Source organism: Nyctibius grandis, chromosome 8, assembly GCF_013368605.1.
Source record: "Nyctibius grandis isolate bNycGra1 chromosome 8, bNycGra1.pri, whole genome shotgun sequence".
Lineage (NCBI taxonomy): Eukaryota > Metazoa > Chordata > Aves > Nyctibiiformes > Nyctibiidae > Nyctibius > Nyctibius grandis.
In genome coordinates, this window is record NC_090665.1 from 21850663 (window position 1) to 21877498 (window position 26836).

General features: G+C 37.7%; 1 protein-coding gene across 1 annotated transcript in view; it reads right to left on the minus strand.

The window, feature by feature from the left end:
• Positions 1-26836, minus strand: part of CLSTN2 (calsyntenin 2) — a 210966-nt gene that overhangs the window by 69981 nt on the left and 114149 nt on the right. The window contains exons 2-4 of the mRNA XM_068406259.1: positions 16640-16835; positions 14845-15053; positions 9057-9206 (exon numbers count right to left, since the gene is read on the minus strand). Of these exons, the coding sequence (XP_068262360.1) occupies positions 9057-9206; positions 14845-15053; positions 16640-16800 (520 nt within the window). The 5' untranslated portion in view covers positions 16801-16835. The remainder of the gene's footprint in view (positions 1-9056; positions 9207-14844; positions 15054-16639; positions 16836-26836) is intronic.

Consider the following 26836-nt stretch of genomic DNA (forward strand, 5'->3'; position numbering starts at 1 on the left):
ATTTCTGACTATCTCAGCAGCTTTCAGGTTTCAGCCACATTTTCATTCCTCAGTTATATCAAAGTAACTGGCACTCGTGCAAAATATTCATTAGTGTATGTGAGATGTGACTGAATTATTAACTGTAACATATCTGCAACTGCACACTCACCTCCAGTTACATGAAGAATGTCTTATAACAAAACATGCTATATAACATGCCACTACTCACCAGGAAGAATAATGGAAGACCTCTGTTTCTGCCACGTGAATGTCCCTTGGATTTGAAGAGGTGTTTCTTTTCACACTATTACCTTTCAACTTGGCAGAAATGGGAATTTGTACCCAGAGATCATAAACCCTAAATGTTCTAAATCACCTGCATTTATCTCAGCTCTAAATTGTAAAACATCAACTAGACTTGAACTAGTGTCTTTGTACCTTGGTCCCCTACAGTGTCACAGATCAATCCTCATCCTAAATCCCACAAGCACTTCTTTCACTGACTTAGTGAAGATTTAGGAAGTCCGCCAGGGAGTCCCTCTCTGTGCAGAACGCACTTCCAGGCGGGCAAGAGGCACTACTGGAGTGGGATACAATCCTGTGATAGCAGGACAGTCCTTAAAGGTAGCAATAGCTCTCATACAAATCAACTGGCTTATCTATATAGCGCCTGCCCCCACAGCATTTCAGCACCCCAGAGGTGTTGAAGCTGAGGCCAGCACCCTCTGTATCTCACCACCAGTAAAGTTAGTAATGTTGGAAAGTGCATAGAGTCAGAACAAGTAAGAAGAAGTGGTGGCAGTGTGAACAGCTTATTGTGAGAAAACCCCGTGTCTTTCATTTAATTTTTTATGTGGTGAAGAGCGTTATTTTTCTTTTTCCCAATAACATCCTCTATCGGACACATTCAAACGATCAGCACCTCCTCCTTGGGAATGTGGTGGCACTTTTTTGATTCCTCTAGAACTGACTCAGAGCAAGACTCTTTGTAACCTGAGTCTACAAAAGCCTCTGAATTTCAGATACTTAAAAACTGTATCTTAAAATGTGACTCGTGTCTAGGGTTATGCAAACAGTCAAAAGATATGTAATCCCATCTGAAATGGTAGGTTGCACTAGATTAGCCAAACTCAACCAACATGGTTCCTCCTTTGACACAAACTGTCACATGACCACACCACATTACAGCGCAAACTCAGAAAGGGAAGCACTGTCTCCCCAGTAGAGGTGAAAGACTAATCCCTATGGGAAAAGCTCAAATAAAACTAGCTCTGTTTAGTCCTGCAGCAGACAGCCTTTGTTTGCATCTGTGGTGCTCAGGCACCATGCTTTACTAACAGATTTGATTGCAGATAAGCACAAAGAAACATCCATATACACCTTTTCTTTCTGCAGCATGATGATAGCTTAAAAACAAAAAAGAGACAGAAATTTGGACTACTGCAGGATAGGGGTAATGTCTGCTGTTGCAGGAGTTAGTGAACCATAATGGAATAGCAGTTGTGCCTGAACTAGTGACACTGAATCCTCCATCAAGTGATAAAACCCCAAGCCCTAATGGTGCCTAATTATGCAAAACAAACATATAGGAAACAATAGCATAGGTTAAACTATTATTTATTGTGAGATTGCATTTGAATAATAATGGGCATTTCCTGCAGCAGACTGGGTTTTAAAGTGCACTAATAAGCCCTAATGAGCATCCAATAAGTCTCACCTGGGGCCTTCATTCACACCCATGGGCCAGGAAGCTCTGTGTAAGCTCAGCTCCAGCACTTCAGTCCTGGCCTGGCCTATGATGCTGTAGGAGTGTTGGTCTCTAGCTCAGCCACAGTTCTGGTCATAGGGTCCCTTTAACCAGAAATCAACCCATGAACTGGCTTTCTGGCTTGACAGGCTGGCTTCATCACTATGGACCTGCCCAGTGACCTGACCCTAACTCTCATCTACAGATCAGCTTCCTGGGACCTGACTCCTCACCATGAACATGCCTGAGGATCTGGGATCTTGGCTGAACCTGGCCCCCATCTCTGGGTCTGCCCTGCTCACCTCAGTTGGGTAAGGGATTGGCCCTTGGTGATGAAGGCTCTGCCAGCTCTGTTACTACAATTGGCTCCTGGCTTACCTTTCTTTAGGGAGTAGCCCTGCTCTTGCTCCTCCTTGACACCAGATTTAGATGTGGTTAGAGACTTTGAATGTTTTCAAAAGGACAAACTACCACAAAAGGATGTCATTACGGGAGGAGGCAGCTTCCTAGTTATCCTGGAGATCATGGGCTGTGACTAGTGTTTGGATCCTGGTATTCCAAGGGATTCCTCTACTGAGGAGTATGCAAACAGCTTCTCAAATTCCAAAAGACAGACTCTGAAACACTACATGGACTAGTTACTGAAATCAATTGAATTGGGTATGTCAAGACTTGTGTGGAAAGTCTGCGATTTTTAAGCCCAAGTTGCAAGAATATGTGCAAGTTTTTACATGCAGAGGAAAATAAAACACATAGGGAAAAGTTTCAAACCTAACTGGATAACCTATAGTGCTTTAACTTTTGAGCAGAGGAAATGTTAATGGAACCACCATCTGTCAACTACATCTCAGAGGTAAGAAATTTCTCAGTGAAATGATAAATGCCCCAGTGAAGCTCATGGAGATCTTGCAGTGAACATTAAGAAAAGGAAAGACTTTTTTTTTTGTAGTTGTAAATACAAAAAGGTGAACAAAGGAGTGAACTTCCACAGAGGTATATAGAAATGAGAATCTAGTTAAATAGGTCTAAAATGAATGGTTTCTTGCATCAGTTAAGATGGAAAAGACAGGCTTCAGTATTTCAATTGTAATGTATATACAGAACTGGCTAAAGAGAGTGCAATAATGAGTTACTCTGAAAATGTAAAGTTCATGGTACACAGGCAAGTAACTTGTAAAGATCCCTGTGAATCTGCCTTGGGATTGTTATTTGATATTTCCATTAATGGTCTTGGCACAAAATGAGGACTGTGTTCATTACTTCTGCTAGTGACAAAACCGGAAGGCAATTCCACATTGGAAGTCAATATAGAAAGAGGATATCCCAAGCACAGAATAAGATGACCTTGAAAACTAGTGTTATACAAATATTGCTTTGTAGTAATTATACGAAGTGCCAGTTCATGCTCAGAAACTTTAGCAAACTGGTGAGTCATCACAGAAAAAAGACACATGGAAAAAGAGCTGATTCCATTAAGTCAATAACAGCATATCCATGAGCCACCAGTCTGATATAGCCAGGCACAAGAAAGGTAGTCCTGGGATATATAAAGCGCTGTGCTTCCAGTAAGAGGCTATAGTAACAAGAAACACGTGAAAACATCTTACCTGGAGTGTTCAGGAAAGATGTATTTATCTGTAATATATACACAGAATTTGCTGAGGAAAGCAGAGCGTATCTTAAAAATTAGATTGAAACAGGTATTTCTCTAAATATGTCTGGTAGTCAAACAGAAGAAAAAATAATGCTGACACAGGTACATAAATGAGTATGAACTTATGTAAACTTTGAGCTCAAAAATCAAATGTACTCAGAAGTTCAATTAATTTTCAAATGTCTGAAATGGGTATTCAAAGAGTGGCTACTCCACTAAAATGGTGCCATTCAAGTTAATAGCTGAATGTAAACATTGTGTTATGATTATCTTGTTTTAAGGATGTATGGCTAATGTGTGCACAGCAGCTCCAAGACTAGACTGCCATAAAGGCTCCCTGCTTTGCAATAAATTTCATTTTTAAAAATATGGGTAAATATCTTATAGCTAAGACAATACAAGCATTGCATTTTAAACTGCTAGATATGTGCATAAGAAGAATAGAAATTGATTTATATTTATTGCAGAAAATATTTGTGCCTTTAAAATTGCTCCTGAAGACTAGGAATATCATTCTCATAAGCAAGGCTTCTGTACTTGACACCCCTCCTCCAAATAACCAATTGCTTTAGTAATCATATTGCTCCTTGTTAAAGGCACTGACAGCTCAAAAGCCAATACAGTTTTGGTTTTCCTCCATAATTGGATTTTACTGGAAAGCCCTCATGAATACCATTCTAAAATCACTCAGCATCTACTGCAAAAGGCATCTATGAAGTATGTTGACTCAGAAGTGATCTAAGATCACTCTGCTACTAAAAGAGAAGGTCCTGCCCTTCTCTGAACAAATGAAAGATTATATTTCAGCAGGAGAAGCGAGCTGATCTGACCTGTAAATGGCCTCTGCATGAATATTCAACACTAAAGAGGTGGTAAGTATGTGCCTTTTGGTGGTGGCAAAGCCCTAGGTCACCTTAGCGAGCCCTACAAGCCTTAAAAAAGAAGTAACATGCAATATCTTTGATACATTAACTGCTCTTATTAAATATATTTATAGTCTATTAGGGTAAATAAACAAAGAGACACTTTTATTTCAAAACTATTTTTAAGCAAACACTAAGTGGGAAGTCACTGAATTTTTAAGGAACATCTTTTTTTTAAGGTGAATTTTTAAGGAACTTCTACTTTATATAGTTGCCTTAGGTAATTAGGTTAAGTGTGCATATGGGTTCATAGGACTTGAAGATATGTGTAGGCAAACTTTTCAAATAGGTAAAACACTTCAGGCTGGATGCTGTGAAATCCTGTTTTCTAACCAGAGTCCTAATTTTCTCTTAATTTGGAGGTCAGTGAGCATTGTTTATGCAAGGGCCATATTAAATTTGGCAGAAAAAAAATTAAGTCCTCTTTGGTCAGAGGAGACAAGGTGACTTTTAATTTTTGGACTGTTGTCTTTGCTACATACTTATGCCCCCAAGAAACACATTTAGCCTTCCCTGTGTGTTTCAGAAAAGACAGAGTCCTCTGCTACTTTACTGGGGTATTCAGCTGATTGGTTTAGAGGAGCTTTTTTGTTTTATACCATAATAACTACTTCCTGTCTGAAATCAATTGCATTTTAGAGAACAACCTCACTTTTGGTTTAATTGTCAATAGCTGAGCAGACCTCTAGCAGTCTCAAAACATATTGTAAGTTTTTGGAGATATGATTCTGCCCTTCATTTTTTTGAGGCTCAACTCCTCTATTTTCTCCCCATGCAGTACATCATTCACCAGAGCACTTTGTACAGGAACAATTGTTTTCAACTTTCTGCTATCTAGCATCTTTCAGCACATTATTTTATATTTTATTTCCATTTATTATCCCATTAGGGGGGACAGTAACTTCTTCAGTTTGATGAAGACTGTTTCTAAAAGTAGCAGAAACAAAAAAAGACAATACCATAAATGAACTAAAGGAAACATGGTCTAGATTACAGGTTTCTGACTCTTATTTCACCTCATGCTTTTTAGTGAAAATGCTATATGGATATTTAGTACTGTGTTGCCACAAGTCTGCCTACCCTGCTTTGAATAAGGCAGAAGTAGCTTTACAGAAATCAATATTTGTGACATTAAAACTACTGTAGTGAAAAGAACCACACTGGAAGTGAATCTACAGGAAAAAGTGTAGTGTCTGCTCCGTGGCTACGGAACTGAAACGAAGGCAGAGCCCTGGAGGAATGGACAGAACCCCACAGAACGTGCTGAAGATAATAGGGTTTTTCTTAGTATGGAAATCCACTAATTGTGTTTGAAAAAAAATTTTCAGCAAAAATTAGAAATAACTTGAACTGCACATCTACCCATTACGGTGTCAGAAATACTATCACCTAGCTTTTCTTTATGGTGTAGTCTCTTTACTTACCTGTCAGTAAGAGAAAGCTGTTTCAAAATCATGGAAATGAACACACATACAGCATGAGGAGAATTTGTAGCATAGCTGTAGAAGTCAGTTGACAAATCTCACCAATGAGAATCTCCAATGAAAATAACTGATTAGGAATTAATTCAGTTAATTGATTTATATTTTTAGCTTGCTTAGGATACTAATAACATTTCAGAGTGGTCTGCTCAGGATGGTTTGATGTCAGTTTGGGTCAAGTTTGTTTCTAAAGTAGCCTCTTAATAGGGTGGAGGTTTGTTTGCCAAAAAAGTCTGTGTGGGAACGCTTGCTGATTGTACATTGATGTCCATCTTGAAAGAGTAGGGAAGTAGCTCCTAGATTTAATGAAGACTTAAATGCTATTAGCCCGAGGGAATATTGTTTAAAAGATAACACCTTGGCTTGTGGAGTGTTTTTTGCCCTGCTATACGTGTCAGTCATGTGGAGTTGGCCTCTAGAAACAGGAATAATTTTGTGCATTGTTTTATGTAAACATATTCTTCCCTGTCCCACCCCAGCACAATGGAGGTTATTTGAAGGGCATCTGCACTGAAGTTTATTGCACTGAGATTTTTAACTCTGAATTTACATTATACTACTACAATCTCTATTCACGATAGTCACAGAAAGAACTGCACAATATTTCAGACTACTAAAGGCAGTAACTTTTAAGAATTAACTGCCAATGCTATAATTTGAAATTCCAAGTATTTATTGTTCAAGCTAACACTGAAGAACAAGAAAAAAATCATATATTTTATTTTGGCAACTTCTATATTACAACCAAAGGCTCAGAATGGTCATCTTTTCTGTCAAGCAAAACATTATTGTACCTCCCTAAATCACCCAATCTTTTAAAATATCTCATTATTTCAAAGAAGATGGAGCATACCTGCTGGCCGCCTCTTTGTGGGGAGGTCACAGAGTGACAGACACAGGAAAGAAAGAGCAGTATAAATATCCTTCATTCCCAGTCTCCTGATTTCCTCTTTAAGTACTGGGAATACTACTAGTAAGTTTTGCTTATTTAATTTCTTTTTCTCCTAGTAACAGTTAATTTTTACAGATATTAGCTCAAAGTGGAAAACAACATCACCTATGTGATTATCTTCACCTTTAAAAATAAGTAAGCATAAAAAAAATCTTAAGAGAAATGTAGATATTTCTGGAAGTATTATGTTGCAGCCCACTTTCAAATTATAATTAATGTCTTGGCAATTAAGAACTGAAGTTGTATCTACCCAATTGTTTACCTAAAGACCTTATACTCTGAGTAGGCAAATGCTATCCACTTGCACTTTGTGCCGTTTGACCTGGAGACATGCCAATGAAGTGAAACAGTCACCTGTTTGACAGATGGGAAAGTACAATTCCACTTGGATGGCATGAAGTATGCTAGAGCAGAACATATTGAGCTATTTCATGTTTTTTACCTTTCCTATGATAAAGACCCATCATAAAACTTTATCAGATCAGAAGAGAGAAAGAATATTTGTACCAAATTGCCACAGAAATAAAAGCTCAAATTCAAGCATAACGAATGCTCTCAAAGCATATCCTTTCCTATCTGAGATGCTTTAGTCAAGCTGCTTTAAACTTTCTGACATATTTCATTTTTTTTAAGAGTTGTTGCTTTATACATGCTGTTTTCTCTGACTGCTATCTCACCATCACACTAAAAATAACAAGCTGGCAGCCTCTCATATTAAATACCTAATGTTAACCAAACCATCAACTACATACAGCTCTGATTTCTAGAAGAGAAGAAAATAAATTTTGTATGCGTAAAATAACAATAGCTGAATTCCAGGTTTTCATTAAAAACTTAAATACCTTGTAAACACTTCACATAATCCAAGATGAACAAAGTATCAAAAAAAAAAAACCACCAACCAAACCTTATTTGAGGTTGTTTCTATTACTTTTATTGGCTAGCTGGTGTCTATACCCACCTGATGGGACCAGCAATGACCACCTGTGCTATAACTGATGCTTGAACTATGAAATAAGTATGACAATATTGGACAATATAAACACACCATTAGTAAGGTATCTTTGCAAACTTTATTCAACCAATAAAATACCTAAATAGAAATAATATGGAAATTTAAAAAATCAACAATTGCACTCATTTTAATTCAAATTCCAAGCTAGAATTTGGGAGAATTTAATTTATTTAAGATGAATCCATAAAATGGAAACAGAACATTTCTACAGTGTAAAGAGACCATATTGGTTTTGTAGAATAAATCATGGGGTTTTGAACAATAAGATCAGTTAGAAAATGTGGAAATAATTCATAGGCATTCTTTTTTTTAATAAAAATGCTCTTAGAAATACTTGGGTGGGTGGGGAACCAGTATTCCTGAAAAATTAAAATGTGGTTCTGCTCTAAGTGAGGACCGTGAAAATGGAATCATGATATTGTATACTCACTTCATTACAAGGTCCTCTAGACCAGGGCTTCTCATTTTACACAGAAAACCTTTTTTCCTTCTAAATATCAGTCTGCAAATTTACCTTCAAGTACGACACCCAAACTGATGTTTTCCTTCTCAATCATTCTCTTTAAAAATTACAATTATGAAGGTCAGGTTAGTCCTGAATGACATATGCCTAATGTGGTTACATCCAGTTGGTTTGTCCCTAATCCAGCCCTCATTTTCATCTTAATTACTTATAATTTGTGGCATGTCTAATCTTCCTAGTACATTGCCAGTGGGGTTTTTCTCCATTTTTAGACAGAGGAGACTGTAGATCCTTACAAACTTTTTAGAAAATCAATTCCCGCTGAAATGTCTCAATATGAAGACAGTAATCAGGATAAAAAAATGCCTTTCACTCCCACTGCCAGTTGAGTGTGCCTTGACTCATGCATGCACGTGAAAGCCAATTCTGTACCTGGAAGAAGACAATCTGAACAACTGTGGCACATGTGGGAAAAGTACCTTGCCATGGTGGCTTCAAAAGTTTTATTTAAAGGAGTAGTAGGAGAAAGGCAATTCAGAATAATTTCTTAATCTTTCAGTATATTCAGACTGAATTCTGAGATAGCTTATTAGAACAGAAATTTATCTTTTTTCTTTTTTTTTTTTCTAATCTGTTCTTTGTTCTGACTAGAGAAGAAACACGGCAAACGTAAACAAGTATGGTATTATTACCCACTTTTTTAACAGGTGTGGATGAAGTAAGCATAAGAAATAGCAAGTTTTCTATACCACTGCAGTAAGCACCCTAGTCTCCTTACTGTGGGGCAGAAGGAAAATACCAAAACAAAAAATTGAAACTTATAAACTATTAAACCTTACCTTGCCAGCCTGGTTTGCACACTGGTTTGACATTAACTCGTACTAAGACATCTTCTGTTGCACGTTTTTGCCCACAGTCAGAAGCTGTTACCATTATCTCATACTGGTGCTGTTTATCATAGTTCAGTTTCTCAGTGTTTCTGATGTTACCTATAGATAAGATAACATTCAGAAATTACTTCTTGGTTAAGCATATACAGACTATAACATTTGGGTCCTGGTTACTCAAGTCCTTTGTGACCAGAAAGCTCTTTCAAGCACATGGGACATCCACAGGCAGGACAGTTACAAGGAACGGGAAGTATTTTCTTTCAATCCAGTAGAGAAATAAAAAAGTTCTTAGGCAAATATAAGATGCTAGGGACATAATATGGGCTTGTCTATATTAGAAAACATCTACTCAAAAACACTTTCTAAAATAAGGCTAGATAGCAGTTACATCTTGAAATGTAAAGTATGAGTATGTGCAACCTCATTTTCCACACCTTCCCAGAATGCACTGCTTTAAAATGGCAGCACATTCCTGAGATCCACTGCTGAACATCTTCCCAGCCTAAGTATCTTCCTTTTTTCCCTAAAGCTATTACACTTTAGGCAAGAGAGATTTTTAGCCCTTTAACACCTTTCTCTGGGTTTTAAAAATAGGAAAAGCCCCAGAATCACCTTCTACATTAAAGCGCTTAACAGTATTTGATATCACAGCACAGAGTTATCACATGGAAAATAAAACTGAGCAACAACAGAGATTATCTGCAGAACCTGACACATATATAAAGGTGACAAATTACCTGTTTCGGGAACAAAGACGTTACAACTTTCACAAGGAAAGGGAAAGATCTTTCTCAGTGTACTTCCCACAGGACTGGAAGATTACCATGCAGAATGTATGGTTTTGTAATTAATGAGTTCAGCATTTTAAATTCTGTCCATTTCCACTGAAATGCACTTCTTGCTCAAATTGAAACTTGAGACTGTTCAATATGTTTCACACTTTTGCTCAGGGCTGTTTGTTATACCATCTCTTTGAATGAGAATGTTTGTCTAGAATTCAAGAAACAGACTTACTCTGGATCGCTGCTATGCATAACAACTGCTTTCAAGCATGGATCTGCAAAATCAAGTTGTTTGGGCTAAATTTGGCATGGGGAGCACCCAAATCCTGCAACGTAGTCAGATACAGTGGTCTGATTCCCATAGGTGCTGGTCAAAGTATCTGTCGTCAGGCATGCTGGCATTGTTTCGGGTTTTGGGTGTGGGTGTGTTGGGTTTTTTTTTTTTCATTCAAATGAACGAGAGACAGGCAAAAGTCAACAAATGAAGCTTCTTACGTTTTTCACTAAACCTCCATTAGTCTGACAAGACTTTTAGCAGGTGTCTCTCTCTGGTGCACATTCCTTACCTTGTCACTTTTCTGACTACTACTACATTAAAGCCAACTTTAGTAGTTTAATTGAAACAGTTGCAAAATTTTTCAGGTCAGGCCTGAAGGAAGGCTGCTTTTGCAATTATCACTGCCTTCTGATTCAAAATTTGTAGTTTAAATAGACCCTTACATCTGCAGCTATAAATCAGGCCCAATACCCCATGTTCTGTTAACTTCAAGCCTTTACCCCTCCCTTTCTAAGCAGGGCACGGAGAAGGACAAGCCCTATCACTATTTTTATGTCTCAAATGGAGAAGCAGAATGACCGGCTGAAGGCTAATATGGGAACAGTACTGTGTCCTACAGCTTCCTTGGTTCTCTCAGGCACCTCACCTTGCCAGGCATTTTCAAGTCTGCCATGTAGGTAGCTCTTCCCATCACAAAAGCAGCCGCAATAATATCAACTACTTCATTATTTTTGAGTTAGTAATTAGCAAAACAATTCAATCTACCCATTCTACTATCATGAATTACTTGATTAGTACCTGCCTAAGGATTTAATGAAAAATTGCCACTGTATACTTAATTATTCATTTAATATCTGTTCAGTTGTTCTTTCCTTTCTGCATTATATTATTTCTTACATAAATCTTCATACTTCCCTATTTGGTTCTCCTTGATATTATTTTAGGACATGATCAGCAGAGATAATTTTCAAGAAACCAAAATTGTCTGAATCTCTATTAGCAGACTGCTAGAATTTGTGTGGTGCATTAACTGTCCTCTAAGATTTATAAATCATTACAACATATTTGCATTTCACTAAATCTATCTTTCAAGGTTTGTATTTCATTATGGTCTTTTAAGATTTGGACTACAAAGATTCTGAGTATTAGGTGTTATTCTCGAAGGTCATTTGGATGTCTTGCAGATGTTAGTCAATAGTTTATTGATTTCCTAATTATTCTATTTTTCTGTTACCTCTAATGCTTTATGCTGCTTTGTTATTTTACAATTTAATCCATATGATTAAAAAGTAGACATAGAAATGAAGTACTATAAATGCAGACTAATTAAAGTTTTAGACACGATAGACTGAGAATTTCTATTTACATCTCACCCATAAACAAAAAGGTAATCAATAACATTAAAAAAAGAAAAATTTAATGGGAGAAGTAAGTACTTTTCTACACAGTTCACAATTAGGCCACAAAATTAATTTTTTCAGTCTTCCTGAACCTCTATCTTTTCCTGGAAATACCCAGAGCTATAACAGATTTAACAAAAAACAGATAAATGACAACAGGAATAAAAAAATTCCTGACTAAGGACACACACATTTACACCTCTCTTTCTTCAGGGTCAGTTTTGGGGATGGTTTGATACAGACCTCCCTACTTATGGGCATCTTTCATCTTATGTTGTAGCAGTCACAAGAACAGGGAAAGACTTGACTAATTTACTATGGCAATTCCCTCTTAAATTCCATACTTATTTCCCATGTGTGTAAGCAGTATAAAACTGAATCTCCTAACTCTAATAAGAGACAGGACTAGCGTTGCTACATGAGTGGCCTCTGACTTCAGTCTGCTCACAGGAGCGGCAGCTCAACATTCGCAGCTGCCAAGAGCCACCAGGCTCTTCAGATTGGAACAATCTGAACATGTATTTGTGAAGTGTTTCCCAGTGGTGGGTGGCAAATATAGTTATCCCCATTTTAGAGATAAGAGTAGGTCAGAGTCATGACAGAATTTGTATCTATATCTGAATTCTCTGATCATCTGACCACGATCCCTGACAAAGGAAGGCAGAAAATGCATAAAAATGTTGTTCTGTTGGCATTACAACAGATCCATGCATTGTGGTTTGATTTTTCTGTTACTTGAAAAAAGCCTACAGAACATTGATGCAATAACTGACTTGATGACTGGGAGTCTCTGCTAAGAAGACAACTAGACTAAACTGTATGCAAAAGTCTCTTAAACCATATTATAACTTACACCTTTAGTCCCAGTTCTTTGCATAGCAAAGCATAAATTTGTCCTTTGCCTTTACATGATTGTATTTCATGACCAAGAGTTCATTACCTTCCAAGTTCGGCTCATCACATACAAAAGCCACTTTCGCTAGAAGTAAGAACCTAGATTTGTTTTTCACAATGGGAAAAAAACCTATAAACAAAATCCTCATTGGCATATTATTAGACAGTCCCAGGCATCTCATCTATTTAAATCATCCCATAGGTAGCAAAAATGGGCACAACACCAAAGAATTTGCACCAGAGAAAGTTTATATCAGCTGGCATAGAGAGACATTCTCAGCAGTGAAGTGTGTTGGAACTAAGCAACATATTTCTCTCACAAAATAAAAGTGCAACCGCGTATTCTAACTCTGTCTCTAATCTCAGTGGGTTTAAGCAATTACCATTGCCTAAAAAAATTGCAAATTAGACTGCAATTACTGTTGATTGTGGCAGCACTGTTCTTTTAGTGAACAGATAGATCAAAAAACATTAATTGAATTCATGACCAAGAAAATGCAAGTATTACAACCTTATACCAGTTGTTTACTGCAGGCTTTAAAGTCATGTTTAAATCAATGATTTTCTCATTGCCTTTGCCAGAAAGCAGGTCCCAGGCACATGAGGACAAAGATGTAACCAAGAATTCCTGACACTTCACATGCTTTTGATCATGCCTCTGACTGTAAGAAACTCATGAGCCAGCTGCACTGTGTGATAGGAGCTGAAAAGGCACAAGCAATAGAAATGTCTGCTCTGTATCATGCTAATCTCAGCATATTATTTATCCATGATATCCGTCACAATCCTGGTTTGAAATTATGAAACCACCTGCGACTTGTGTTTGTAACCAGCCCCATACTGGCAAGTCACATGTCGCTCTGGAAAAATAATGGTTTCAAACAGAAACATGGAGAGCTTCCTTTTATGACAGCGTGGGAAATCTCATGATTAGAAAAAATCCCCAGAAAGGAAAAGCTTCTAGGGAATTGCACACAAACATCTACTTCCAAATGCCCACTTCCTGTAAAAAATCCTTTGTGCAATTGCTCTGGCAAAAGATTACTGTGCCAGCTGACCTCATTTACTTAAACACAAACATACTCATTATGATTATACCTCCTATGTAGCGTACTTGCCTCCCAGTGTATTACAAGAAGACGGCTTTTTTCCCCAATGTCATTTACAATTGATGCTCAGCTGGGCATTATGCAAAAATTGCACAAATAAAGATTAATAATTTTTGAATAGGGGAAAGGGTTTTTATAAAACATCCCAGCATGGAAATGACTGCTTAGAGAAAACAGTAGCTCCATGCATGCTTTCAATTTCCAATTTGGCCAAAAATCAGATTTAACTTCCGAAGAGTATTCTCCTCCTACATACAACATGGATTAAATGCTTCTGTTAGGAAAGATAAATCAGAGCATTGCTGGGCATGCACACGGGGTGCTTGTTCTGGGGAAACAAGTTCTGTTCTTTCCATTTTGAACTTCTGCACAAGCGTGCACACGTGAGTATCAATAACAAGGACTCTTATCTACAAAGTGATGCCAATACGGGACTGCCAAAGTGCTTGAAAGACAGCTACTATTTTGTATTGTCTGAAGCAGGCAGAGGATGGGAGGGAGGATCTTCAACACATTTTTAATGCAGTCCAGCCACCTCTCCTAAACTTGGTGTCACGTTCTGTGCTTTTCCCTGGTGAGAACTTGACCGGGAAAAGCAGGAAGCTGACAGGCAGGGCTGCCAAGGTCAAAAATTGCTGCATATGGAAAACTTAATATGGTGTATTATTTTTCCTATAATAGTATATATATTAGAAAACCAATTAAATTCTAAAATCATAAAAAATGATACTAATTCTCCAAAGCATATTTTCTTACACACTGCAGAATAATGGATCTGCTTCAGGAAGCACCAAAAATGGATAGATCTGTGGACCCACATCCTGAAAGTTATAACAATCAATAAATATATCCAGAATATTGTCAATTCTACATTTAGACTCCACTCCAGGAAGTTCAGAAGAATGGGACTAGCTATAAACAAGTGAATAAACCCTATTAGGTAGGGCCACATGCTACATTAGGAAATGCCATCACTTCGATGGGAAGCTAGATCTAAGACAGTTAAGAGAATGAAGTGAGTGACAGAGAAACATATTGGTCATCTAAAACTGGGGGTTTAAATTCCACAGTAAATTAGTGTGGCACTTTCTGACCAAATCTTACATAAAAAGGATGGAATTTCCCAATGTAATGGTTCCTTCATTCTCAGAGATTTACTCACTTGAGTTAAAATTCAAGGCAGGTTATCCACTAATATCAAGAGGTAATTACACTATCTACAGAAATTACTGCTATCTGTCCCAGAACTTACAATTGTTCCTTCTCCATACTCACCGTTTCTGTCAATGGCAAAAGGAACATCCGTTGTGACAATTTCATAATTGCAGATCTGGCTAAACTGTGGGGAACAGTCCTCGTCTATGGCTTCCACCTGCAGTATGCTGTCATAGATCTTTCCCTCTGTCACAGTAGCCTTATACACACTCTCCTTGAAAGTTGGTGAAAACTCATTGACATCCTTTACCTGGATATGAACCACTGCCCTAAAACAGGTAAATAAAGATATCAAAGAGAAAAATTAATTATAGTCACACATCACTAACAGCTTGTTTTCAAAACATTTGAAAAGACTATTAAAATTGGCCTGCCTCTTAAAATGGACCCCAGCAGAAAGTCAATGATATCATTCCAGTGTAAAATGGGTTAATAAGCAAAAGAAAAAGAGGAAGAGAAATACAGTAGTCTTACATACTCACTACCTAAAATGGTCAGTTTATGAACATTCTTTGATACTAAATAAGCCTCTTGCCTTCTACTGATCATAATTACCTAATGCTTTAATTAGTTAGAACATTGTGTATGTAAACCTTTGAGGGTCAAAAATAACAGGCCTTTATTATTTAACGAGCAAACTCCAAAGGCCTTCCTTTGAAAGAATTTGCTCTCTGATTTGATAGGCAAGGTAAGAGAGGGACAGAGAAGTGAAGGGACTTTCTAGACCAATGGCAGAGCCAGTAGTAAAGGCTGAGATCCCAGACAGCCTAGCTTAGCATGTGGTTTACTATACAAACCACTAGGAGAAAGCGTAACAAAGTCTGGTCTCAGTGGGCCACATTTCATTTGGTCAAGACTAGACCAAAATTTTCTACAAGTGGAACATACTAGCTTGTTACTGACATGTGAGGGGAAAACATTATAAAATTTAATAATATAAAGCAAAAACTGTTTCTGTGACTTGACGGTTATTTGATATTGAAGGCTTCCTTCTAAATGTGGATTTTTTTTAAATACCCTGAAAAAGTTCAGCATGCGTTATAGAGCTAATTAAATTTTTAATTGTCGTGTGTCCTAGATGAGCAAAAGGAAGAATGATTACTATTAATCATTTATTTAAATGGCTCTCAGCAAAATGAACAATTTGTACAGCAGTTACACATCTACACGAGTTAAATTCTTCTTTAATGACAAATGGTCTGGAGCTCGGTTTCATGAATTGAAGGGGAAAAAAGGCACTGTGCCGTTTAAGCTTATGCAGGGAATTGGCTCCACAGTAAAAAGTACCACCTACTAACCTTCAATACCTCCCTCTTCCAGAGGATTTGAATTCCTCTGAGACTTGCTGTCCAAAAGCCGAGGTCAGAAACACACTGTGCAAAGGCAACACCGCTGCAGCTTATAGACATGCACATACCAAAAGAAAGGGTGATTTCTCTTTTCTCACCATTTGAAATCAGATGAACAGAGAGAAAACTTATGTGAATTTTTAAGTATCAATTAAAAGCTAGCTTTCATGTTCGGATGATCTGTTTAGTCAATGCATTTAACATGAGAGCAAGAACAGAAACATAAACCAAAACTGAGATGCATTTCTCCACTTGAACAGGGTTCCTATTAAAAGCTTCAACTGGAACCATTGCAAAATGGGTCAAACTGCAGCAGGCAAAAAAGAAAAACATTTTCTAAAAGGAAAAAGGAATAAAAAGTGGATGGACTATTGCAACAATGGTTCATCTTGGTTTTATTTGCTTTCTATCTGACTACAGTATAAAAAGGAGCCCTTCAATCTGATCTATACTCTAAAGCAAATGTATGCCAAAGCAAAAAAAAAATTCTCCTCATTTTCACCCACTTGTGAGATTTCTTCCAGTTTGTTCCACCTGGTCCTGATCCACAGTCATAGGCCTGGATGATGAATGTATATTCCTTCTGCAGTTCACAGTCAATGGGACTTTTTGCTCGAAGACGACCTTCTCCAGATGTCTTGTTTAGCACAACAGCTTCAAAGGGCATTTCTTGTCCACGGATTTTAAAAGCACAGATTTCACCTGTGAGGAATAGTATGAAACAATCATAACCAGGGGAGTCTAAGTCTTATGCACCAGAGCGACACTGGAGAAGTAAGCACTCATTTGTATTTCACATGTGGTTATAGATGTGGGAAGTACAGACTCAGGCATCAGTTTAAAATACATCCAGAAGGGCCATCGGTCACGTGCTAGTACAGTGTGATGTGGTGAGTGCAGCTCTGGTCATGTACTTCATTCTTCCTCTGTCATTACTAAATGGTTTCTCAAAGCCCTAGAGACTATTCCCTAGATAAGGCACTAACATCAATGTTGAGCTAAATAATTTTTGAGCTAAATTAAGATGAGTGTATTTAGTTAAAATAGCAGATAGAAAAACAGAGAATATTTTAGAGGTGGTCTTTTCTAACTGCTGTCACTCCTTCCCTGAGCCACTTGAGCTGCCACTGAGCAGATGTTGATTCTTGCAATTTAGTTTCCCAACAGTGGAAAAAACTAATGATGCAGAACATGGGCACATTCAAAATATATCTTGCTTTATTTACAGACATAGATCATCTTTGGAACAGAAGTAGTCGAAGGAACACAGGCAAGTGTCCCTTTTGGACATCTCAGTCATCCACCCACATTCACACACTCATACATGAATGCTTTCTTGGCAGCAACTCACTCTGCCTCCTAATATAATAGATCCATAGCTTCTATCAGAGGAATACTATATAACAAAACAGATGATATAGCAAGGACTAAAAAAAATTGATTTGGACACGAAAGACAACATAAAAAAATCTTGTGAGATTATGAGTCTGGAAGGAGGGGAAAAAACAGTTTCTGGTGATCCTTTTTTTTTATTCTTCATACTGATGGCAAGAACATGCACACTGAATTAATTTTTAGCCACTCCAGAATCCAACTTTAAAAATGAAATATTTATACAAAGACCAATGTGGCTTAAATATTTTTATGACACTTTAAACACATGCTCTTTTATGAACAAGTCAGTCTTGGGACACTCATTATAGATTCAGAGCTGTCTCCTACTCACATAATCCTTTTCCATTTATTCCCAATTTACAGTTGCAGCCTTTTGGAAATCTCCTTGCCAATCATATCTGAGTCAACTGCCAAATTCTAAATTAACTCTGAATCTATGACCTCTAATTCAAGCCTGGCTCCTCACTCTCTTTTTCTATTAGAATATATTGTTTATTTTCAGAGAAGAGAGTAGACAGTGACTTTATAAAAGTGCTGGACTTCGTAATTCCTATTATGTGTAAGAAAGAAAAAATGGGAAGAGAGTGTGTGTGGGGGGAGGGTGGGGACTGGGTACATTTAGAGTGTTAATACCAGCTCTTTAGGATGTTCCCTCAACTACCACCACATAAGTTTCTCTTGATTATAATGGGAGCTGAAGCTGAGCTCAGCTATAAACACTGACATTTAGGCAGATGAATCCCACACTTAACAATTGTAATCAATCCTATGAATGTCTTTACAGGATCAGCACACAGTTGTTTCAATTATGAGGCACTGGGAAAATACACTAAGTATTTGCTTGGACATTTGCTTGCTCCAACCCCTCACTCAAGTGGCATGAAAGGGCGGTGTGGTTTCCCAAGACAGACAAAAGAGGTGCTCTTTTCCAGGCTCTCTTCATTCACCCGCAACAAGCCCAAATATTTGGGCTATAAAAGAAGGAACGGATTTTACCCTGAGAATCAGACTCTGAAAAAGACTAATACTTTGCATATCCATAAAGCAGGCTCCACAATGCTTATGAAGTGTTGCATAGGAAACAAAGCATAAGATTAAGAGAAGGCTGAAGTGAAGCAGTTTGTTCAGCTTTGATCATGGGCACTGATCACTGAGTTTGTATCTCAATGTTGTCACACATACCCTTGAAAAAAATTTATCCTAATTTCCCTGCAACTTCAAAATGAAACATTCATCTAAAATGATATTGTGGATTTCAGTTTTATTTTAATTAATATGAAAATAAGAGTGTAAATGTGGGAAGTCTAACGGAAAAATACTATTTGTTGTGTTCTATAACAGTGGCCTTCATAGTTTCTTAATAACAAAGTTTTCCTCAGATCCACAATCCATCAACAGAAATCATAACTTCAGTGTTTTGTGTTTATTATTTTATTGATCCACATTTGATTGTAAACAATACAGCATTTCCAGACATCCAGGCCTACTGTTCTTAAAAAATAGGAATAGCTCAGGGCAGAAAAAAGTTCTCTCAGCCTTAGTCTAAAAATTTACCATTTTTTCCTCTCCGAATGCAGAGGCTGATGCAAAGCAATCATAGAAACAGCACATGTTCTAATTAGTTCTCAGCAAATATTTTAGAAGTCTCTATATCCTGCTTCTACGCTAGATATTTCAGCTTCATATAACTCAGTTTTGCCTTTTATATTGCCATTTGCCAAAGTTAACATCATGACAGATGCATGGATATGGGGAGATATTTGTAAACACAAAGCAAAAAAAACACATACACTTCCAGATTTTGGCTACAGCAACCTACTTCTATGAAAACAACTGTATACGTTTTTAAAAACTAGGTAATATTTTTTTTTCGGAAAGAGGATTCTACTACGGTTTATGAAGAAATGAGTTAACACTGTTGAAAAATTAAAATGTAGAGTAATCACAACGATTCTAAAAAGGTGCCTTGATGACTATATCGGAAATGGAAATGGCAACAGAGTTGTAACAGCCGTAAGAAAGCAGAAAATTAAATAAGGTCCACCTTTACACTGCGAGACACACACATTTACAGATATATAGAACTACTACTACTAGGCATTACAAATAGTGTCTTTAAAATATAACAGATACTATTTTTCATTATTAAATGGAGCTACAGGACTTTATTTAAACCTAGCTGAGCTAACCCCAGACCTACCTGATGCCAATGGGAACTGTGCCCAGCTTATATTATTTACTGGGTTCTTAGATACATATTGTTATGTCACTCATTTGAGGAAGAGGAGGCAAGCTCTCTCATTCAGACTCACCATTTAAGTTGCAGAACAACCACATTCAGGACCTTGGCACCATCCACTCCCCTTCTCCTTTGTAAGGTTGAAATAACTAGAGTGCAATTGGGACATTGTTGTCCTCGCAACAGACAACACAGCAAAATATTAAGCTTTGTTCTTCATTTCATTTGAATGGGTTTGGGAACAGGTGCATACAGGATTTAGTGATCATAAAGGCGCTGGTGGCAGTGAGTTGCTAAAACAGGGATAAGTTGGTGATACCACATGAAGATAGAAGCACATCCATGAAATCCTATAGCCATTGCATCCAGGGTAGAGGGAAAATATCTTTTCTCCCCAGGCCAGGATGTACATCCTGAGGGTTTCCAGTTGCTTCCTATAAAATCTTCTGATTGCAGTGTTTAACTTTACTAAAAGTTGCTTCATTTAATACACGTTTTAATTAGATTCTGGACATTATGTTTTCTCTTCAAATCATTCAGACTAGCATTAACTGTTAGCACCTATTAATTTTGAAGCCTACATTATTTTAAGTTGAGAGCTCTAGTAGAGATGCATAGTTTACTACCACAAGGATAATAATCATATAATTTCCTCTGTAAAAATTAGAATAGCCTGAAAAAAACTATTGACAGTTTATCATTTCTGAAATATAACCATGAAATCTTTCCACTGTTTAGAAATTTCTAAAGACAGTGTTTCAGATTCAGCAACATTTACATGAAAGATTTAGTGATTATAAGCTCTAATCAACAAAACTGTATCCCAAATTACTACCTTTTATATGAAAAACAAAACTCATGCTTCTTTCAGTAGAAATAAAAATGCCCAATGTTACTCCTTTAACAACTACACAGAATTATGCACTTGAACTCAATTTCAAAGGTTACTTAAAAAACTGCATGCTTATTTTGCCTTTCACAGCCACCTTTGCTTTCTCTTCAGCTTTCATTATACCAAGAATACAGAAAACTTCAAGTAAAAAGCTGGGATCTCTGACATTTGATCATTTTCATCAATAGTAAATAAAAGGCAACAGTTGTATGTGAATCAGCAATCACCAAATGTTGTTTCATTTGGCTGTATGAGATTCAACAAGGCCAAGTGTTGGGTCCTGCACTTGGGGCACAACAACCCCATGCACTGCTACAGGCTTGGGGAAGAGTGGCTGGAAAGCTGCCTAGCAGAAAAGGACCTGGGAGTACTGGTCGACAGCCAGCTGAATATGAGCTGAATATGGCAGTGTGCCCAGGTGGCCAAGAAGGCCAACAGCATCCTGGCTTGTATCAGCAATAGTGTGGCCAGCAGGACTAGGGCAGTGATCATCCCCCTGTACTCAGCACTGGTGGGGCCACACCTTGAATACTGTGTCCAGTTTTGGGCCCCTCACTACAAGACAGACATTGAGGTGTTGGAGCAAGTCCAAAGAAGGGCAATGAAGCTGGTGAAGGGTCTAGAGCACAAGTCTTATGAGGAGCAGCTGAGGGAACTGGGGTTTGTTTAGCCTGGAGAAAAGGAGGCTGAGGGGAGACCTTATCACTCTTTACAACTACCTGAAAGGAGGTTGTAGCCAGGTGGGCGTTGGTCTCTCCTCCCAAATAACAAGCAATAGGACAAGAGGAAACTGCCTCCAGTTGTGCCAGGGAAGGTTTAGACTGGATATCAGGAAAAATTTCTTCATGGAAAGCGTTACCGAGCATTGGAAACAGCTGCCCAGGGAAGTGGTGGAGTCACCATCCCTGGAGGTAAAGAAGTGTAGATGTGGTGCTTAGGGACATGGTTTAGTGGTGGACTTGGCAGTGTTAGGTTTACGGTTGGACTTGATGATCTTAAAGGTCTTTTCCAATCTAAACAATTCTACGATTCTATGATCAACTCCAACCAGAGTTCCCTGCATGTTCTATCCTCTCCATTAGCCTTATGATTGCTTATGGCGTAAGGACACACAACTGTGTCCAGGACATGTCTAAGTGCGTGAGTGTATACACATGTATTTGTTCCTGCCATTAACTCCCAAACCATTTGCTGATTTCAACTATATTTTTAAAAGATGAATTGTTTCCCACAAGTGCTATGAAATTATGCAGCCGCACAATACAGAAACACTACAGAAATAATGTAGGGGTGACAAAGAGGTCACATCTCACTAGACAGCAAACAGCCCACACAAAGACCTTGTAAAATCTCAACAACAAGAAAAGCTTAAATTCTATCTTGCACCTTTTTGGTGCCAGTAAATTAAACATGAAGCTCAAACCTGTAGGAAACCAGGCTTCATCAGTTCACTGCTGACAAAATTACTCATTTACATTCATACCCTGTTCTGATTTTATTACTCTCTAGCCTTTTATTATATTTCTATGTGTGTTTTTCTCAGATGCGCAAATCAACAGAGCTCATCATTTATTTAGAATAAAGGTTGCAGTTTTATACATCTTGAGGTAAGCACAGTGTCCCTGAAAGATCCCAGGGTGCCTAAGAATCAAAGCCGCATGATCACACACAAGTCCACTCGCACCGTAGAAGAGACAAATGCTCTGTTCAGGAGTGATGCATCTTGAGTTTCAATTCGAAGAACAGAGACAGGAATGCCATGACCAAGGCATCGCTGTGACCTCTGAAGTCTTGTATATGAATGACAATAACACTATTTTTTCCTCATGTGTGTCCTTCAAGAACTTGATTCAGCTACGTGGATCCATCATGTCATAACAGAGGTATTTGACATCCATCAGTATTGAACCTTCTTCATATACTACATGGCACAACTAGGCTTCCAAGAATGTATAAATTTGCTTGTGGATATGACTTTCGCTATAACTAAAGGTTTTAAACCACTCTTGTCAACAAAATTGAAGTACTTTTAATCAGCATCAAATTAACCCTTTATATGTGCTCTCTCCACATATAGATGGATATCCAAACACAGGCACGCTGTTCTTTGAACATCGATCATCAAAGATCTCCTTTAGCAGTTGGACAGAAATCTGCAAATAAGCAATGCAGTCAGGACTGCTACTCAACTCAACGTCTGTTTTCTCAGAAATGCAGCACAGACCCACTATGTGCAGTCGATGTTGGGTTTTTCAATAAGTTTGTTTAGGAGTTGCTGTTTCTCTTTGTTTTTTTTTAACCCAGCCTTCCAGGATAACAACTGTACACAAGTTTCTCTGCTGGAATCCTGCAAATATCTCCTGCAGTGCAGGGCTGCCAACCTTTTGAGTGTCTCACTACCACTGGGAAGGTTTACTGCTTTGACAAGTTTTTCTATCATAAGCTGTAGCTACTGTTTAAATAATTACAAAACATAGAAGGTTATGTTTTGAGGGAGAAAAGGGTAGTTGTTTGAGAAAAGGAGGCAAAATAAGAATTAGAGCTGTAAAATATCTTTTTTAAGGATAGAAAAAAATTAAGTAAGGCAGTAACTACTTTATATGCTTTTCCAGCTCATTGAAGTCAATGCTGTTAAACTCCTCTGGAATACTAAATCCAGGAAGTGATACTGAAATCATAAACACAGGGAGGTGTTCATATCCTAATAAAATACAAAAATTATTATTTTCTCATATCTAATTTTATGGGCAACAAGCTCTGCAAAGCATGAGCATAAATCCACTGCTACCTGTCCTATTCTATTCCTATGGATTTGAAATTGGAAAGTGGAGGAAACTGTACTTGCACTTCGAGTGATTTGTTGTTGCCATAAGCTCACACTAAATGAACCAGACTTCATTCTTCTCCTGAAGCAGGGATCAATTGCTCAGGATAAAAAGATAGTTCTGTGGGTAGCATATAAGCAGCAGACATATCTGGATTTGTCCCTGGCTCCACGATAAGTTTCCCAGGGAAATCACTTTGGTCATGAAGGCACTCAACAGCGAAGCAGCTGAAAAATCTACTCTACAATTTTGTTAAATAAGCTTGTTTAAAAAAAAAGTAATTTTTATGGACATGCTCTGATTGTAGTGAGATATATGACCACATTGCTGTCTTGGAAATTAGACCACCACTGCTTAGATGCACAACGCGTCACATTGTGCGCTCAGATCTGCACAAGAGGTCCTTGTGCTCCAGCTTAAATGATGGAGAATTGATACGTGTTTATGTGAAGACTGCAATAAACATCAAGATGGATCAGAAAAATGAGATAAAGCTTTGTTCACATAAAGATGTGCTTAATTAACTAATGATTATACACTTCTCCAACACCCTCTATTCTAAAAGCATAGAAATATTTTGTCATTCGTTCCTCCCATCAAACGCATATCAAATTAACATTCTATTGTAAATAACCTCAAACATTTCTTAATCTTTTCTTCTTTCTGAAATCTGCAAGATTCAAGAGAGAATGAAAGCAAGAAGGTATGAATTTTAAGAACAATATCAAAAAAGTATACTATTATAATCAATATATGGAGCTCCATGCCCATCTGCAACAATGGAAGGCTTTTGTTAACCTCATGTTTCATGTTTGCAGTTACCCTGTGGATTCAGCAGTGCATCTGAGTACCACAAACACACACTCAACACATAGAAACAGCTGTCCAATTTAGTTACTATGCTGTAGGGCATAGCACAGTCTTTTTAACAGTTACATGATAGTTACTGAGAAATATTTGCCTTGCCATTTTTTAGAATACCACATTATAATGAACTATTTGAAAAATAATCCTGCAAATGAGCAGTTAAACCTGCAAAAAAGCACATTAATAAAAGGAACTTTATCCTCCAGGAGGTAAGTGGAGCATAATTACTCGGCTCCCAATTGGGTCATTTTCTGATCTACTTTTTCACACGCGTCAATAACAATCATAAGCATATGTACGGGTCGTCATCTTCACACACACTACCTACATTATTTGATTAGTGTTCACTCGAGGCTGCAATCAGTGACTGCAGATTTCCTGCTGCTGTAGCAGATGAAACATCACTTTGCTTCAGACAGTTATCTTTCAGTAAACACAGAAGCCCAGATGCTACCACTGCCCTAATTCCACATCTGTGTTTGAAAGACAGATCATGAATATCCTTTGAAAAAAGTGAACCTATTTTTATAAGAGAGACCTAGAGGCCTCTGCACATGAGATTAAAAAGGTTATTACAACGCTTGCAATAATTTCTAGCTACTAAGTACTGCTGAGCTGTTAAAGGACAAATACTAATAAAATATAAAAAAGTAGCTACTGATGTAAAATGTGACTAGAATTTCAAATTAAATAAAGACCTAGGATTAGGAATGTTGGCTAGCAAATATGTACTGCTTACAGAATTCCTACAGTGTGGTAGCAAACCTAACACAAATATTTTTTGCAGCAGGATAGGTATACCAACATGACCTGCTAGATTTGGCTCCCTTGTGAGATATATAGAGATAAATGAGAAAATGAACAGCACCATATCACACTCAGATTAGAAAATCAGCAGCTGTTTAGTCTATTGAGGACTCATCAGACTGACAGAAAAACTTACTTTTTAATTAAACCACTTTCCCTGGGGCCCTGTATCAAGGCAGACAATTTCTGAGATAAAGCAGCCTGGAAAATGTTGCATTTATTAAAATTATTCCCCTGAATAATTATAAATGTATTGTTTTGGGGTATAGTTGGCTAATTCAAAGCATACAGTGAATGACCAATTCATTTTTCTGCTTCTTTTTACTCAAAGGCATAAGTCAGCTTTAACTTGAGATTTTATATCAGGACCTTTGGACTTGGTAGGGGATTATATAAGCAGTGGACTTGACCACACAAACCAAAGGAGAGACAAGAAGAGCTAGGGCTGTCTTGCAAAAATAATAACTATAAAATAATTCCAAATATGTAGACCAAAACAGAAATTACTATTGGGCTCTACAAAAAAGTGAGGCAGAAATAAAGGATTGCCCCCTGGTTATCAATAGACCTGTGCCTGTCTTCCAGCATACCGATATTTTGAGATAGCCATTCACTATCTTTTTTTCCTCAGATTTGTAATTTGAAAGATCAGATTGATGCTAACAGAATGCCATTAAAAAGTATTACAGAATCACCCAAGAGCAACGGGTGGTCATTTGAGGCTATGTGCAAATGGGAGTCTGCAGACAGTTGGATGCCAGCAGCTCTAAGCTAGGAAGCAAGCAGTCACATTAGCATGGTGCTGTGCTTGAATGAACAGGTGCCGATTTCATGGCTGTCATGGCTAGAAAGCCTGGAGTGAGAGCACTCTGGATGTGCACATAAGACATAAGAAAGGACTGCAAGATCCGCCTGTATTTTTTCTTTTTTTTTTTAAATTAAGTGAGGACAAAGAAAGTGAATTTTTAATGAGAATTTTCTCCGAGGCATGTAGGCAGACATGCCAGGTTTGCACAAATAAGCATTAGAGAGGTACAATGCAAAATACCTTTGGATAATTGTGGAATTTTCACAGCATTGGCAGCCTATGAAGTGAGATAAAAGGGAAATTATGCAGTTTGCATCTTTTCACTGGCTCCTAAACTCTTGTTAACATGCACAGTAAAATATGTCAGAGGCACATTAGGTATCTCAGGACTGTTTTATGCTCATTAAAACATATGTGACAGATAACACAGTGAGTGAGAGGTTAGGAAAGGGGTAAACTGCTTACACATCCCCAAGTTTTCACTCAACTATTTACTCTGCTACAGCCTCTTCTTACAGAGGAGATTAAATATAAAGCTTAGGAACATTAATTCAATCTTGGCATGGAGCCTGGGCACAAGAGTTTAATCTGCGCATCCTGCAGACGTGCAGTAAAGTACAGCACTGAGTTAATCGTTACAAGAGTACCATATGGTTTCTCCTCATCATGGCTTTTTTTCATTTGTTTTTACTTCCACTTGTCTGTCTTTAAATAATCTGAAGTATTCAGCTCCAAGTGTAAAGTCATACTTTGGATTGGATCTCTAGACACGATGAGTTACTTTGGACACAAATGCTTCTACTACAAAGCATGATCACAAATGAAAAACAACATAGTCAAAACTATAGCTTCTGGCCTTTTATGCAGAAA